Source organism: Suricata suricatta, chromosome 6 (genome assembly GCF_006229205.1).
Source record: "Suricata suricatta isolate VVHF042 chromosome 6, meerkat_22Aug2017_6uvM2_HiC, whole genome shotgun sequence".
NCBI lineage: Eukaryota > Metazoa > Chordata > Mammalia > Carnivora > Herpestidae > Suricata > Suricata suricatta.
Window position 1 is genome coordinate 74,928,134 of NC_043705.1, and position 15,474 is coordinate 74,943,607.

At 32.7% G+C, this 15,474-nt stretch overlaps 1 protein-coding gene across 1 annotated transcript in view; it reads right to left on the reverse strand.

Annotated features, from left to right (window-relative positions):
- Positions 1-610: 610 nt before the first annotated feature.
- Positions 611-15,474, reverse strand: part of SLCO6A1 (solute carrier organic anion transporter family member 6A1) — a 78,514-nt gene continuing 63,650 nt past the window's right edge. Inside the window, exons 10-13 of the mRNA XM_029941377.1 lie at positions 14,910-15,097; positions 6,149-6,213; positions 3,534-3,671; positions 611-868 (exon numbers count right to left, since the gene is read on the reverse strand). Of these exons, the coding sequence (XP_029797237.1) occupies positions 726-868; positions 3,534-3,671; positions 6,149-6,213; positions 14,910-15,097 (534 nt within the window). The 3' untranslated portion in view covers positions 611-725. The remainder of the gene's footprint in view (positions 869-3,533; positions 3,672-6,148; positions 6,214-14,909; positions 15,098-15,474) is intronic.

Consider the following 15,474-nt stretch of genomic DNA (forward strand, 5'->3'; position numbering starts at 1 on the left):
ATGAAATATAAAAACAAAAATGGAAATCTCTTCAGGCATCAGGTAGTCTTTATCAATAAATCTCAAGTGAAAGCAAAAATAGAGATGTATATGATCATTTCGAATTTTGTGTCTACTAGAATTAAAGGAGCATGAAAATACATATTGCAAATTGACCAACTGACTAGAGATAGTTTCAAAAGAAACCTTTTCATGGTGAAAGAAAAGATAAGTAAAATGTTAATTTTTAAGAAGCTTGAAGTTCTCTTCTTTGGGAGAATAAGTATTGCATTAACTTAAATTTTTATTATATGAAGTGGATTGGCAAATCTCATTTTATTTTGAAAAGTTATTGAGAAATAAACATCCACAGCCCAAATGAAAGTAATAAGAATAAACTATGTGAAACCTAAATAGTCCTACATAACCAAAAGCTAATAATTAATACATATTACTATAGTCAGAATTAACTTTTGTGTATTTTCCCACCTCTGCTTCAACCTTTTCATTAAAAGTATTCTCTTCTTATTAAAATTATTAAATGTGTATTTTACAATATATTTCAAAAATCCAAAACAGAGAGTATATTATTATATTTGTACTCAAACTATAAAAAACTTATGGGGTCAGATGGGTCACATTCATTTATTAAACATGTAACTATATTATAATTATTTCAAGTTTTATTAGTATAATATTCCATTGATGGACTGACAGTATATAATTCTTCCACGTTAATGATCCAGTTATAAATTAGCTTGCTCCTTTCCTTTTGCATTTAGATTCTTCATGGGCATTTCCAGGATGTCACTGTTATCCTTTGATAAATCTTTATATAGGCACAATGCAATAGTAGTGAAGAAGATAGTGACTAATTTGCAAAAACAACCTGAATTAAAAAAAATACAACCATCAGATATGGCAGTCCATTTAGAGCAAACATGTTTGTGGAAAGAATGCCATTTGCCAAAGAAAAGGTAAGTATACTTCATCTCTGTAGTTATCAATTTTCCAATTATAGAACGTAATTAATGTTATAAACATATCAAATTACTATAGGAGATTTTTAATGTGTATAAAAACATTAAAATTTCTTAAAAATATAGCCCTAGAAAAACGCAAAGTGTGTCTTTATTTCACAGGATGTATTAATTCTAAAGCTTATAAAATACATTGCTGTTAACTTAAATATCAATAGGAACTGGAACCTATTTCAGCCACTTCATGCAAATTTATTCTTTTTTAAAAATTCACCATTTTCAAATAAAAACAGAAATATTTTAGAAAAATTAGTTGATTATGGAGGTATTTTATTCATTTTCATGTATCAAAATAACATATTATGAGCATTACATAAAATACTTGAGCTTACAATGCAAATGACCCAGAAATTAAAGTAAAATATATTCTAGAGCAACAACATTAATTATCTGACAATATCAATTATAGTGGTTACAGAAGATAAAGAGACATTAATGAATCTGTCATTGATAATGACACAATAATTTCCATGCACTTACAATAGCCTAACACTGCAAACAACCAAATAAATTTTAACTGGAGAATGGATAATGGCAGTATATTCACAAAATGAAATAGAATTTAGAAATTTTCTTAAAGCACAAGCAACTGCTTTAGAATAACACAGATGAACCTCCCAAAAGTATAATATTAATCAATACAGAAAAAACAAGAGTATATACTGCATTCCATTTGCACAAATTTCTAGAACAGAAAAACCCAACATATTGTAACAGAAATCTGAAAGAAGTTTATCTGTAGGGGAAAGAAATTGAAAAGGGTCATGAGGGAAATTTCTAGTTTGTGTGAGGTGCTGGTTCCACAGATGCACTGAATTATCAAAACCCATCAAACTAAACAACTGAGGTATATGTTAGTTGTATCTTAATTACATGTCATTTTTCTTAAGATACATTTTTCACAAACTAAGCACAGTGTGACTACCATCTGGATCAAGAACAAAACTGTCAACACCCTGGAAGCCTTCCTTCATGTTTCCTCAAAGTCACTAAACCAAATGGGTTACTTTTGTTTACTTTAGAAATACAGTTATAGCAAGTCAAAATTATGTAAGTGGAATTATACAGTGCAAACTCAGTTGTTTCTGATTTCTTTCTCTCAAAATTATGTTTGTATGATTAATCCATATATTACGTAGTTGTGTTCTTTCGATATTCATTGCTCTATACTATTCCATTGCTGATTTTTATCCCAATTTATTTATCCATTCCACTATTTATTGACTATCTGATTATTAAATTTTGTGAAGAGGTCTTTCAAGTCTTTTGCCCATTTTTCTACTGTCTACCCTTTGCTTATTATTGATATGAGAGTTCTTTATATATTTTAAAAATAGATTCTGTTTTACATTTTACCTTCTACACTGTGGTTGTCTATTATTTCTTTTGATGATCAGAACTTTAAAATAGACTAGTTTACACTAAATTGCCACAAATTCATATTCCTATTTCAGTTACTTCTGTTTGCCATTTCTGACTGTAATTCCCTGTGTCCTTTATTATTGTTATCTCCTTTCAGTAGCTCCTTAGCAGGATCTCTAAGCAGTTCACCAGCTTTCTCAATTATGTGTTGTGTTCGAATATAGAAAAGCATGTTACAGACATACCTAACATAAAATTAAAAGGCTCATCAGTGTCTCAAGAGAACTTCCTCAAGAAGTTCCTAGTTTTGTTGAATTATCTCTGAGAAATTAATTTTGACTTCTTGTCATTTTTTTTCTTTTAATTGTTTTTAATATTTTACTCCGTGTTCAGTGTAGACTAAGCTTGCTGGATAATTTACTTTTGAATTACAAGGCACCACTATATACTGTTCATCACAGAAGTATTTGCTACTGCTAAATATTAGAGTCTATCTATCATTATGTTTCTTTGAATTAAAAATTATGTAGTCCAACATCCTCATTTTACAGATGGACAAATTAAAATCCAGGAAGATATAGTAAATTTTCCAAAATAATACAAGCATATCTAGACTTTCTGGAAACTGACCATAACTAGCTCATATTACCATAGTATCCCAATTCCTCCTGTCTTTATTTATTCATAAATACTGAATCCTTGTTAGGTGGACTGTTTCATCATTAATCAAAAGAGACTGTGAAACTCACATGGTGTAGGGTAAAAGTATCCTGATGTTCTTTGGGGATGTGAAAAAAAAATTTTAAAGTATCCATTCTTTTACTATGGAAATGGAAAGGGTCACAAGGTCAAGCAACTTGATTGTAAATGTATATGGACAAAATTACTTCCCAAATTGAAATTTTGCTAATTACTACCCTTTATTGAGGAATAACATAAAACAATTTTGTATTTAATGCAGTGACTCAAATATTCATATAAATACTATAATGCTTTAGTTTCTAAAATATTTCCTACATAATAAAGCTTCTGTAAACATCAAATATCAATTTTTATAGTTTATTATTACTGTACATTATGGTAAACAAGTATACATTTAAAAAATTTTTTTTTCTTTCCTGTAATTCTTTAATATGATAAAGTATCACTTACATAGTCCTACCATTAGGTAGGCCATTTGTGTCTTGTTATAGATCCAACAATCTCCTGTTTCCCCACAGTTGTCAGTCCCCCTTAAGGTACAAGAAATATCTGCTCCCATTTTGAAAGCTATTGGTCCTGGTATAGTCCCTGTGAAAAATACAATAATTATAAATTCTCTATGAAAACACTACAGTTAGGATAAGTATAATTTTTATTCTAAAATTAGACTGATATTGTTAGTCATCACCATAATTAAATATATCATTTAAAATTATCTAAGAATTTACTTATAAATAAGATTATTAAAAACTGGAAACAACTACTGTATTTTTTAAAATCCTTTTTCCTGTAGATATAAAAAATTAGTAGTTTTCATATTTTTAGGATGATGTACATGTAGTTTATGTTTTAATGTTCTCTGTTTTCAATCTCTGAAACGTTAATTTGTAATGCAATGTACAAATGTTATTTATCAAGATACTGAGAGAAATAACTGAGAATGTAAAATGGTTTGGTGTGTTCATAGCAACACTAGATTCGGAGGATCTCATTTCCAGGATAGTTGTGTACTGCCTTAGGTAAACCTCTGTATACTCTCAGAGACAACATCTCCTTATCAACAATTTCAGCTAAAAGTGAATTAAAAGTCATCTTTTATTTATTTTTTTAAATTTTTAATGCTTATTTATTTTTGATACAGAGACAGAGCATGAGAGGGGGAGGAGCAGAGAGAGAGAAGGAGACACAGAACTGGAAGCAGGCTCCAGGCTCCAAGCGGTCAGCACAGAGCCCGACGCAGGGCTCGAACCCATGAATGTGAGATCTGACCTGAGCTGAAGTCGGACGCCCAACCAACTGAGCCACCCAGGCACCCCAAAAGTCATTTTTTAAAAAGCCACTCCAAAGACATTAGAATTGGAATCTCAGAAATAACATGTCTTTACCATTTTCCTTATATCAATCATGCTTCATGACTCTTGTCTCCTGCCAAAGATCACTATTCAAGATGACTATCAGAGGTTGCCAATTTTCCCAATCTCACTAGTCCTGGCACTCTGTTTATAACTGCTCAAGGAGAAAAACCTAAGCCTACTATTCATTTTTTTTTCTACTTTCCTTCATATTTTTCCAATCCATGATAAATCTTTAGGGCATTAACTCCAAACGTATCTTGGATATGTTGATTTCTCTGTCTCTTTCACAACCTCCAGAATCCAATTTATTTATTTATATTTTATTTTTTATTTTTTAACGTTTATCTATTTTTGAGAGAGAGACACACAGAGCGTGAGTGAGGGAGGGCCAGAGAGAGAGGGAGACAGAGAATCTGAAGCAGGCTCCAGGCTCCGAGCTGTCAGCACAGAGCCTGACATGGAGCTCGAACCCACGAACTGTGAGATCATGACCTGAGCTGAAGTCGGATACTTAACCAACTGAACCACCCAGGCGCCCCTCCAGAATCCAATTTAATATAATTCTGACTTAGACTGCAGCAAAAGCCTTTTTTCCCTCCTCACATTTATCTTCTATGAGTATTTTTCCCTCCAGAAGCAGAGTTATCTTTTGAACATAAATCAGATATCTATCCTCTGCTTCCAATTAACTACTGGCAAAATACTCTTAGATCTACAAACAGACTGTAACTAAAATATCATCTTATTCTACCCTCTTCCAACAAAAAGTCTCACTAGCTTCCTTTCTCATGCAGAAACTGTTTACGCATTTGCTGTTTCTTAGGTGTTGTCTTCCATTGTAAATCTGTCCTTATCTAGTGGGCCATCATTCACATAAAAATATGCTCTACTTTTTTCTAATTAAAAAAAGCCAATTTTAATGCCACATATTGATCTAGGTATAGAATTATTTCCCTAATTCCTATCAAAGCCACACTTAAATTTTTCCATGTTCTTGACTCCATCTATCATATGTTTTCCAGTCTTCAATCCAGTTCAATCTTGTTTCCTTGCCCCTTCAATATTTTTAATCAACTTTTGAATCAGGGGTGCTAATACAGTCATAATGTAGATAATTTAGATTTGAAAGCTAGGTTTTGCTATTTTAAGAAAGCCTGAAGTACAGAGTGTATTACCCTCAAAAAAAATTTTTTTTTCCTTTGGCTATAAATCCTTAAAATCATCAGACTCAGAGTCTTTGGTAATGAAAATGTTCAAAAGCACTAGCTGTGGGGAAGAGCACTGGGTGTTATATGGAAACCAATTTGACAATAAACTATTAAAAAAAATTAAAAATAATTTAACAGTGAAAAAAAAAAGCACTAGCTGAGGTTAGTGACTTCTCAAACAGGCAAGCAGTGTGTGGTTATACATTGTTTCAGCTTACCAAACCACTTGGATGGATGAGATTGATGAACATACATCTAATCAAGTAGACTGTCCCATCTGATCAAATATAATACCAATGCCTATTTTATATGACAGCCTTTACATTATGTATTGTCTTTTTACATAAATATTGTCTCCTAAATTCTGCAAAGCAGCTCCCCCATTCAATTGTGTTGGGTCAGCTTACCATTATTATTTATTTGAAATTCTAAATATACATGTAGACACACATATCAAAAAATCAACAATTCAGTGTAATAAAAGACTGCCGAAAGTCCATACCAAATATTCTCAAAACCACAAATGTGAAACCCAAGGCCAAAGGACGTTCATTGTCAGATACAATCCTGTGAGCAAAGAGTAATAATATTATCAGAACATTGTTATCAATAGCTTTAGAGAATGTTTGCTAGGTCATTATTATTTTATTTATTTATTCATTTATTTATTTACTGTGTATCAGTTGAACCAAAAATCTTTAGCTAGTTAACAGAGTTCTATCTGGGTAAATTAAAGTAAATGAAGTACAACTCCTTCCATTCCTTCATACCCTGCCCCTTGCCAACTGATTCCACAGCTTCTTGTTCTTCACAAGGAGGAAACATTTATGAACCCGACCCTCTGCCCCAGCGTCCTTCTTCTTTGCTGAAAAAAAAACCTTAGCACTAACTTTCACACTTACCTTTTTCCATTTTGAGGTGCACACCCACTACTTTAGAAATTTCTTTTTGCCCCTGTGAGATCCACTCTCTACATTTCTCTACCTTTATCTCTGTCTTGGGAGACTGATCTAAATGTGCTACGTCAATAGGCAATCTTGCCTAATTACAGTTTGCCAACTGGACACTCCAGAGTAAGGAAGGAGAGTGAAGTCAAGGTGTTTCTTTCTGGCTTCTCTCCACACAGACTTAAACCAGGCTTACTGGGTCCCGAGGCAAAGCACTCCTCTCTAGAGGCCTCTCTCCTTCCTATCCCTGTTTTGCTTTGGGCAAGTGGTAACAGACCAGAAATATTGCACTCTATCTTGTAATCTTATACTCCACCCACATTTTTAATAGCCACTTTCTTCAACCTTGCTCAAATTATCCTAATTTGAGAGTGCCTTCTCTTCCCTGCTGGACCTCTGTTACCCTCACTATTCAAAAGCTGAAATAAACAAAAACAACTTTCCCTAATATAAAAAATGAAGCTCTTTGTATATCCTATTGGTCAAAGAAAGTATTTGTTTTAAAAATGCATAAAACCACATATTATTTGGAAAATAAATTTAAAATACAATAAAAATAATAAACCATTGAACATTTTAGGAAGTAAAAAAAATAAGAGCTACATTTTATTTTATTTTTTTTTATTGCTTTTTATTTATTTTTGAGAGACAGAGAGAAACAGCGCAAGCAGGGGAGGGTCAGAGAGAGAGGGAGATACAGAATCTGAAACAGGCTCCAGGCTCTGAGCTAGCTGTCAGCACAGAGCCCGACACGGGGCTCGAACCCACGAACCGTGAGATCTGACCTGAGCCGAAGCTGGATGCTTAACCGACTGAGCCACCCAGGCGCCCCTACATTTTATTTTAAATAAACTCTGCTTACCATTTGTTTCCTTGTTTTAGAACTTGAACAATGAACTAGTATGACCAATATTTTCATCCAAACTGACTCAATACACTAAAATGTAGCACTCATACAATATTTTGTGACTATTTTGCAAAAACTAAGATAATCCCACCCATATCAACCTGGTAGAAATATATATTTTTTCCTCAAATGTTTACTACTCAGAAAATGAAAGCAAATTAACCAATCCTCAAAAGATAATGGTATTTTAAAATTAAAAAATAATTTATACTTCTTTAATAAGCAGATTCTTAAGGGAGGAAAAAAGTGTCATATTTTAGGACTACACTTTACTATAGGTCTTGGGATGAAGTGGAAATATTAATAATATCCCTAACTATAATTGAGCATTCTCTTCATTTAGCACATGTAGTTTTCTTACATGGGTTTTCATTGCTTTCTGAAGGACACATAGAGCTGACCATAACTCATAAGTATCATTAGTAAGAAGCATTTATATATTGGAAGAGCCTCAGTGGTTCAGTTGGTTGAGCTTCTGACTCTTGATTTCGGTTCAGGTCAGGATTTCATAGTCGTGAGATCGAGCCCTGCTTGGGATTCTCTTTCTCCCTCTCTCTCTGACACTTTCTCTCTCTCTCAAAATAAATAAATAAACTTTAAAAAAAGAAGCATTTTTGTACCTTCAGTTCTGATATATAAAACAATATGAAAAGATTAATGATTCCCAGGATTTTCCATCAGTTAAATGAACAGCACAAAACAAATAATACCTTTGTATTAAAAATATTTAATGAAAAATTAATGAAGTGAATGGGTTTTTTTGTATATTGTTTAATAAGTAAGGCTATGATAGGGTATTTAAGAATATCATGAAATAAACAAAAATTTGTTAGTACTCTTCCAAACTGTAAAAAGGCAGCTTCCACTATCTCTTATGACTTCTAAATTTATATTTTCACTCCACATCATTCTTATAAGATGTCAGCTCTAGACTTAGGTTCCTGTTTGAAAATTGCAGATAACCAAAGTCAAGGAAAAAATGTTAAGAGCATCAGAGAAAAAAGGCATATTACAATCAAAGGAATGGTAATAAAATGTTCTAATATAAGTCTGGAAGAAAGTTAAATATTTCTTTTGAAAGTACTAAAAGTACCACCAACTTGAAATTCCATAAGCAGCCAACATATAATTTTATAATAATGGTGATTTAAAGACTTTATAAAGAAGTTTATTGGGGTGCCTGGCATCCGCCTTCTGCTCAGGTCATGATCTTTTGCTTTGCAAGGTTGAGCCCCGCATCAGGCTCTGTGCTGACAGCTCAGGGCCTAGAGCTTGCTTCAGATTCTGCGTCTCTGTCTCTCTCTGCCCCTCCCCCACTTGTGGGTGTGCTCTTCTCTCTCTCAAAAATAAATATTAAAATTTTTTTTAAAATAAAGAAGTTTATTTATTTGAGAGAAAATGAGAGAAAAGCATGCATGCGAGTGGAGGAGGGGCAGAGAAAGAGGGAGAGAGAGATCTCAAGCAAGCTCTGCATTGTCAGCACACAGCCGGACCAGTGGCTTGATCTTACAAATCCTGAGAAAATGACCGGACCGGAAATGAAGAGTCTGACACTTAACTGACTGAGTCATCCAGGAGCCCCAAGGCATTTTTAAACAAATAAAAAAATGAACAAAATTCATTTCCATCAGATCCATAGCAAAAGGATTTTTTGGGGGGAAGAAATAAATGATCTCTGAGCAAAGTACAAAATAATGCAGGAACAAATAGATTCTGATAATATGATATTAAATATGCATATTGTTTCACCCTTAAGTTATAAAATTTATGTAGCATCAAAATACATGACAACAATACCAAAAGGTTGGAATAGAGTTAATGGAGTTAAAATATTCTTAGACCCTTGAATTATCCAGGACGTAGCAAAAGTACTAGTTCAATTTGACTCTAAAAAGCCATCATAATGTCTTGACTACTACAAGAATAAAATAATGCATAATTAGCAAAACAGTAAAGGGAAAATAATGAAAACTAAAATAACTTAATTCAAAAGAAGTATCACAACAAGTAGAAAATATTTTGAAACAAACACTAAAATGAGAGAAAAATCCAAACATACCAGCAGTTATTTTTTAATATTCTATAGAGTCTAGTTTAAAAATTAAGCTGTTAGACTAGATTTTTTAAACTTTTTTAGTTTTATTTTTAAAATTGTTTTAAATGTTTTTTAAATTAATTTTTGAGAGAGAGAGAGAGAGCTTTTGTTAGCAGGGGAGGGTCAGAGAGAGACACCGAATCCGAAGCAGGCTCCAGGCCCTGAGGTAGCTGTCAGCACAGAGCCTGATGCAGGGCTCGAACCCATGAACCGTGACATCATGACCTGAGCCAAAGCCAGACGCTCAACCTACTGAGCCACCCAGGCGCCCCTAGACTGGATTTTTTTAAGTCAACTATATACTACTTACTAGATATACCTTAAATATATATAGAGAAAGATTGAAAGTAATAAATGAAACAGTATATATTATGCTAATAAAAATATAGCTGATAAAGCAATATTAATGTCAGTAAAAGTAATTCCAAAACAAAAAGTTATTAGAGATAAAAAGGAATATTTCAAGGGTTAAAGGGGTCAATAAAGCAAGAAGTTGTAGCAATTCTAAGTTTGTTTTCAACTAATATAGCCACAAAATATATATTGCAAAAATGACAGAAATAATGGACAAATTCACCATAAATAAATTAAAATTTTGTATAATTTGTAAGTTCAAAGAAATTTCAACAAAAAAACATAAAAATATGTTCTCTACACACAGTGGACTCAAACTAAAAATAAATGTGATATTAATTATATTTATACCTATGTAAATATAAGATATATGTAACAAAATATAACAAGAATATTTCCAAATATTTAGAAATTAAACTATATACTTCTAAATAACATATGGTAAAAATTGTAAAAGATACATTGAAAGGCATATTTCAGTTGAAAGAATGAGAAAAATATATGATTTTTTTGGAAAAATATATGTTAAGACTTTTGGATAGAAAAGAAACATCTACAAATATACAGAATAATATATGTGAATAAAATAAAAACATAATAAACATAAAAGTAAAATGGTGATTATAAAGATAAATGCAAAATGATTAGTTCTTTGCTCTCTCACTCACACACACACACACACACACACACACGCACGCACACAGACATTCCATTCGAAACTTCACAAAGAAATTCCCATGCCCAGTGATAACACAAGTGATTTCTTCCCAATATTTCACCCTCATAAAATAGTCCAGATACAAAGGAAAAAAGGAAATATCTTTAATCCATTTCATGAGACCAGAACAATATTAAGGCTAAAACCTAACAAGCACATTAATAAAATGGGAAAAATTATAATATAACCTTAGTCATGACTGTAGATGCAAAAACACTAAACAAAACATCAGCAAATTTAATCAAGCAACTGATGAAATCCAGTTTATTCCTAGAGTAAAGTAGAAATATGATATTGTGATCATTTCAACATATGCATCAAATGTATTTGATAAATTTCAAAATGTATTCATTTAAGAAATGTCTTAGTGAAGAAAAAAGTCAGTGAATAAGGAATGAAAGAAAACTGGCTTATTCTGATAGATGGTATCAATCACATTTAATGGGGAAATCTACAGCAAAATTCATATCTCACAATGAAATATCAAAAGCCATCATCATGATGGACATAAAAAAAATAGGATCATAACTATCAGTACTTCTACTCAACATTGTAAAGGATAGCTCAATCAGGCAAGAAAAGAAAAGATACAAGGGTTGGAAAAGAATAAAAATAATTTGCAGATCATGATCATATTTGTTTAAATTCTTAAGTTAAATTACCAACAAATCCGTAGAAATTATTAGAAGCATAGTCACAGAATACAAGATCAGAGCACAAGAATGAACTGTATTCTTCATACCAGCAATAAACAAGTATACTAAACTATGTTATACTAACTAATTACCTAGGAATAAATCTAATGAAAGAGGTATAAAACCTCCATCCTGAAAATGAAAGTTAGGAAAATTGATAGAGGAAATAAATGAAGATTTAAACACATGAAGGACTTCTACCTCACTGACTGATCAAGAAACTCAGTGTGGTAAGTATAGCAATTCTTGCAAATAGATTCAAAGGTATTCTGATCAAAACCTCATCATGTTATTGTGGACATTGACTAAGTGATTTCAACCACCTGGAAATACAAGAATGCCCAAGTAAATCCTGAAGCTGGACTTACAACAAAGATTGATATAAATATTTACAGTAACTATACAGCGATTAAGACAGAGTGATACTGGGGATGCGTGGGTGGATGGGTTGGTTAAGTGACTGAATCTTGATTTCGGCCCATCTCATAATCTCAGGCTTGGTGAGACTGAGTGCTGAAAGCACGGAGCCTCTTGGGATTCTCCCCCTCTGTCTGCCCGTCCCCCATGTGTGCCTGCTCTCTCTCTCAAAATAAATAAATGAATGCATAAATGTATCAATGAATGAATGAATGCATGCATGCATGCATGAAGAAGGAAAGAGAGAAAGAAAGAGAGAGAGAAAGAGAGAGAGAGAGAGAGAGAGAGAGAGAGAGAGAGAGAAAGAAAAGAAAGAAAGAAAGAAAGAAAGAAAGAAAGAAAGAAAGAAAGAAAGAAAGAAAGAAAGAAAGAAAGAGTGAGTAATACTGGTGAAGGATACATTAAACCAATGGAACAGAATAGAGTACAGAAATAGACTCACATATATAGAGTCGGTTGGTACATTGCCACAGGGAAAAGCTAACCTTTAAAAAAATGTTTATTTGTTTTTGAAAGAGAGAGAGAGAAAGAGCAGGAGAAAGGCAGAGAGAGAAGGGGACAGAGGATCTGAAGCTGGCTCTGTGATGACAGCAGAGAGCCTGATAAGGGGCTTGAATGAACTGTGAGATGGTGACCTGAGCCCAAATTGACACTTTACTGACAGCCACCCAGGTGCCCCAGGAAAGGATATCCTTTAGGTAAAAAATTATTTCCAGCTGAATCACTGATTTTATAATTTTTATTAAAATAACATGGGAAACATCCTCATAATTTTGGTTAGGTAAATATTTCTTAAACGGGAAATTAAAATGAAAAATTGGTGAGGCACCTGGGTGGCTCTGTAGGTTAAGCATGGACTTTGGCTCAGGTCATGATCTCATGGTTCATGAATTCAAGCCCCATGTCAGGCTCTGTGCTGACAATGCGGATGGCAGTGCCTGCCTGGGATTCCCTCTCAACTCTTCTCTGTCCCTCCCCACCTTTTCTCAAAATAAAGAATAAATAAACTTTAAAAATACATAAATATATAAACAAAATAAAAATGTTTTCACTCAAAAGATGACATCACAGTTGAGAAGGCAAGACACTGAAATGGAAAAGTTATGTGTTATGAATATATATGACAAGTGACCTCCAACTGGGTGTATAGATACTGTATAGAAAGAAACCCTGCAAATCAACAGACAACTCAATGTAAAAACAGAAAAAAGAATCAAGATAGCATTTGACAAAATTGCATATTCATATGGCTAAAAAGTAAAGGAGAATATACCAATAATATCAGTCTTTGAATAAGAAAATTAAAATCACAATATTAACACACACACATCCCCATCAAAGTTGCTCAAGTTAAAAACAATTAATCACAGACTGCTAGAAGAATGGATTTGTGCAAATACTTTTAACATTTGTTAAAAAGCCCAATATATGTAAATACTATGACCTAGCAATTCTGTTGTTTATATATGAACTCAATAGTTCACATATAACTACTCAAAAGTATCACTTCTACTTATGGGGTTTATTGTTTTCAATGGCCTCCAGCGGCATAAAGGATAACCTCATTCATGTTGATATGGCAAAGAAAACCTCCCATGATGAGACCTTTATGGAGCCCAAATCTCCTGGCCAATTTACTATCATGCTACTTCTGTCATAATGAACTCCTTGTCAGATACTCCACACATTTTTGCCTCTACTCTCACTGCTCAGTTTTCCTGTGAAGAACTTTCCCCTAATTGGCACACATTATCACAAGTCAACTATCTTCATATCTCATTTCAACTTCCATATCTTCTATAAGCATTTCCAAATCATCCTAGATAAAAATTACCATTTCTTTGACTTTTTCCTGGGTCAGTCTGTCCAAGTTGTAATCAAGGCACCTCTAAACATCCACTGTACATCTTCTTTTGGATTTTCTCTTCCTATTATACTCTAAACAACTTGAAGGCAAGGTATGTATCTTATTGATCCCTGTAATTTTGCTCCCGACACAAATAAATGGTTACAAAAGCGGCTTCACTGTATTTATATGTCCAACTTTTGTCTCTCATCTAAATTGTAAGTTAAGGGACACCTGGGTGGCTCAGTCAGTTAAGTGTCTGACTTCGGCTCAGGTCATGATCTCGCAGTCCATGGGTTCGAGCCTCACATCAGGCTCTGTGCTGACAGCTAGTTCAGAGCCTGAACCCTGTCTTCAGATTCTGTGTCTCCCTCTCTCTCTGTTCTTCCCCCATTCATGCTCTGTCTCTTTGTCTCTCAAAAAAAAAATTTTAAATATTTTAGAAAATTAAATGGCAAGTTAATTAAAAGCAGAAACCACATGTCCCCAAGTTCTAAGATTTTTTTTGGGGGGGGATATATTCATGTTTTCTAGTCTGCTTTCCTAGGGGACAACAAATTGCTTTTCATGATTTAAAGTTTTAGGTTAGCCTTTTGAAAAAAAATTGAAAATAATGACCAATTATTTTTCTACATGATAAAAAGAAATATTACATGTATTTCACATATTCAGAAAAAATTAACTGCATATGTTGGTTTAACTTAAAACAAACTTGTATACTGAAATTCTAAAATTTTTTGAAGTTATTATGTCCTTTGCTAATGACACTGATGTTTTCTCATGGCCATATTGGCTAATATAGAAGCAAACACTCAATAAATACCTGTAACTAATGAATCAACATTATAATCACATTTGTGTTAAAATTAAGATTTTTCCTCTATGAAATTTACAGGTGTCTTAAATTAAGTAAAAGCTTAGTTTTAAATTAAACTTAAGCTAAATGTGATATCTATAGGCTTTATGTAAATAAATTTTAAAAAAAGGAAAATTAGTATACACATGAATTTTGAAAATGTAACATTTTCCTATATATGAATTTACCATATTTTAAGTTAAATTAAATTAATTAAAACTAGATGTGATAGCCACAAACGTTAAGCAAATAATTAGTTAAAACCTAGAAATAAGTAAATACATGGATTTTGACAATATAACAATTTCCCCACTCACAGTTGCTACTTTGAAACAAAAGAATGATCATTCATAACAATATTCTAGAATATTCTTAAAAGTGCCTTTCTCATTAATTAAATAAACAATGGTTTTGAATTATATACATACCGAAGGATGCTCAGGGTGATTGGTATACCAGAAAACACAGAAAATAAAATCGTAGAAAAGATAAAAGCAATGAACAAAGGTAATTTATGGCACTTTGCATCACATGTCCCAGCTCTGGCATCAATAAAATCACCTTGGTCATCTGCGGTTGTTAATCCTTCTTGAATGCAAGAACAATTGTAGTATGTCTATGAAAATTAAAATAAGAAACCATCTTCTAGAAATATAGTCATAAAGCAATAATTCCTATCATTATAAAATAAATCGATCACTGCAGGGAAACTAGCTAGTTTTAGTAGTCAATATTCTTACATTAAACTTGCCATTCATATTTAGAAATGAAGTATTAATGATATATTTTAGGTGTTTTATGTAACAAAAATTGTGTGTGTGTGTGTAACTAGAGTTACTTAGGATAAATTCTATTAATTTAAAAAAATTCAGCAAAGATATTTACCCTCAAAGAAAAGCAAGAAGACAAATGTGGCGGGAGCAGAGTAAACATGAAAGAAACTAAGAAAATGAAATCAGAGTAGTAGGGGGAAAGCACATTGTACAGAAACTG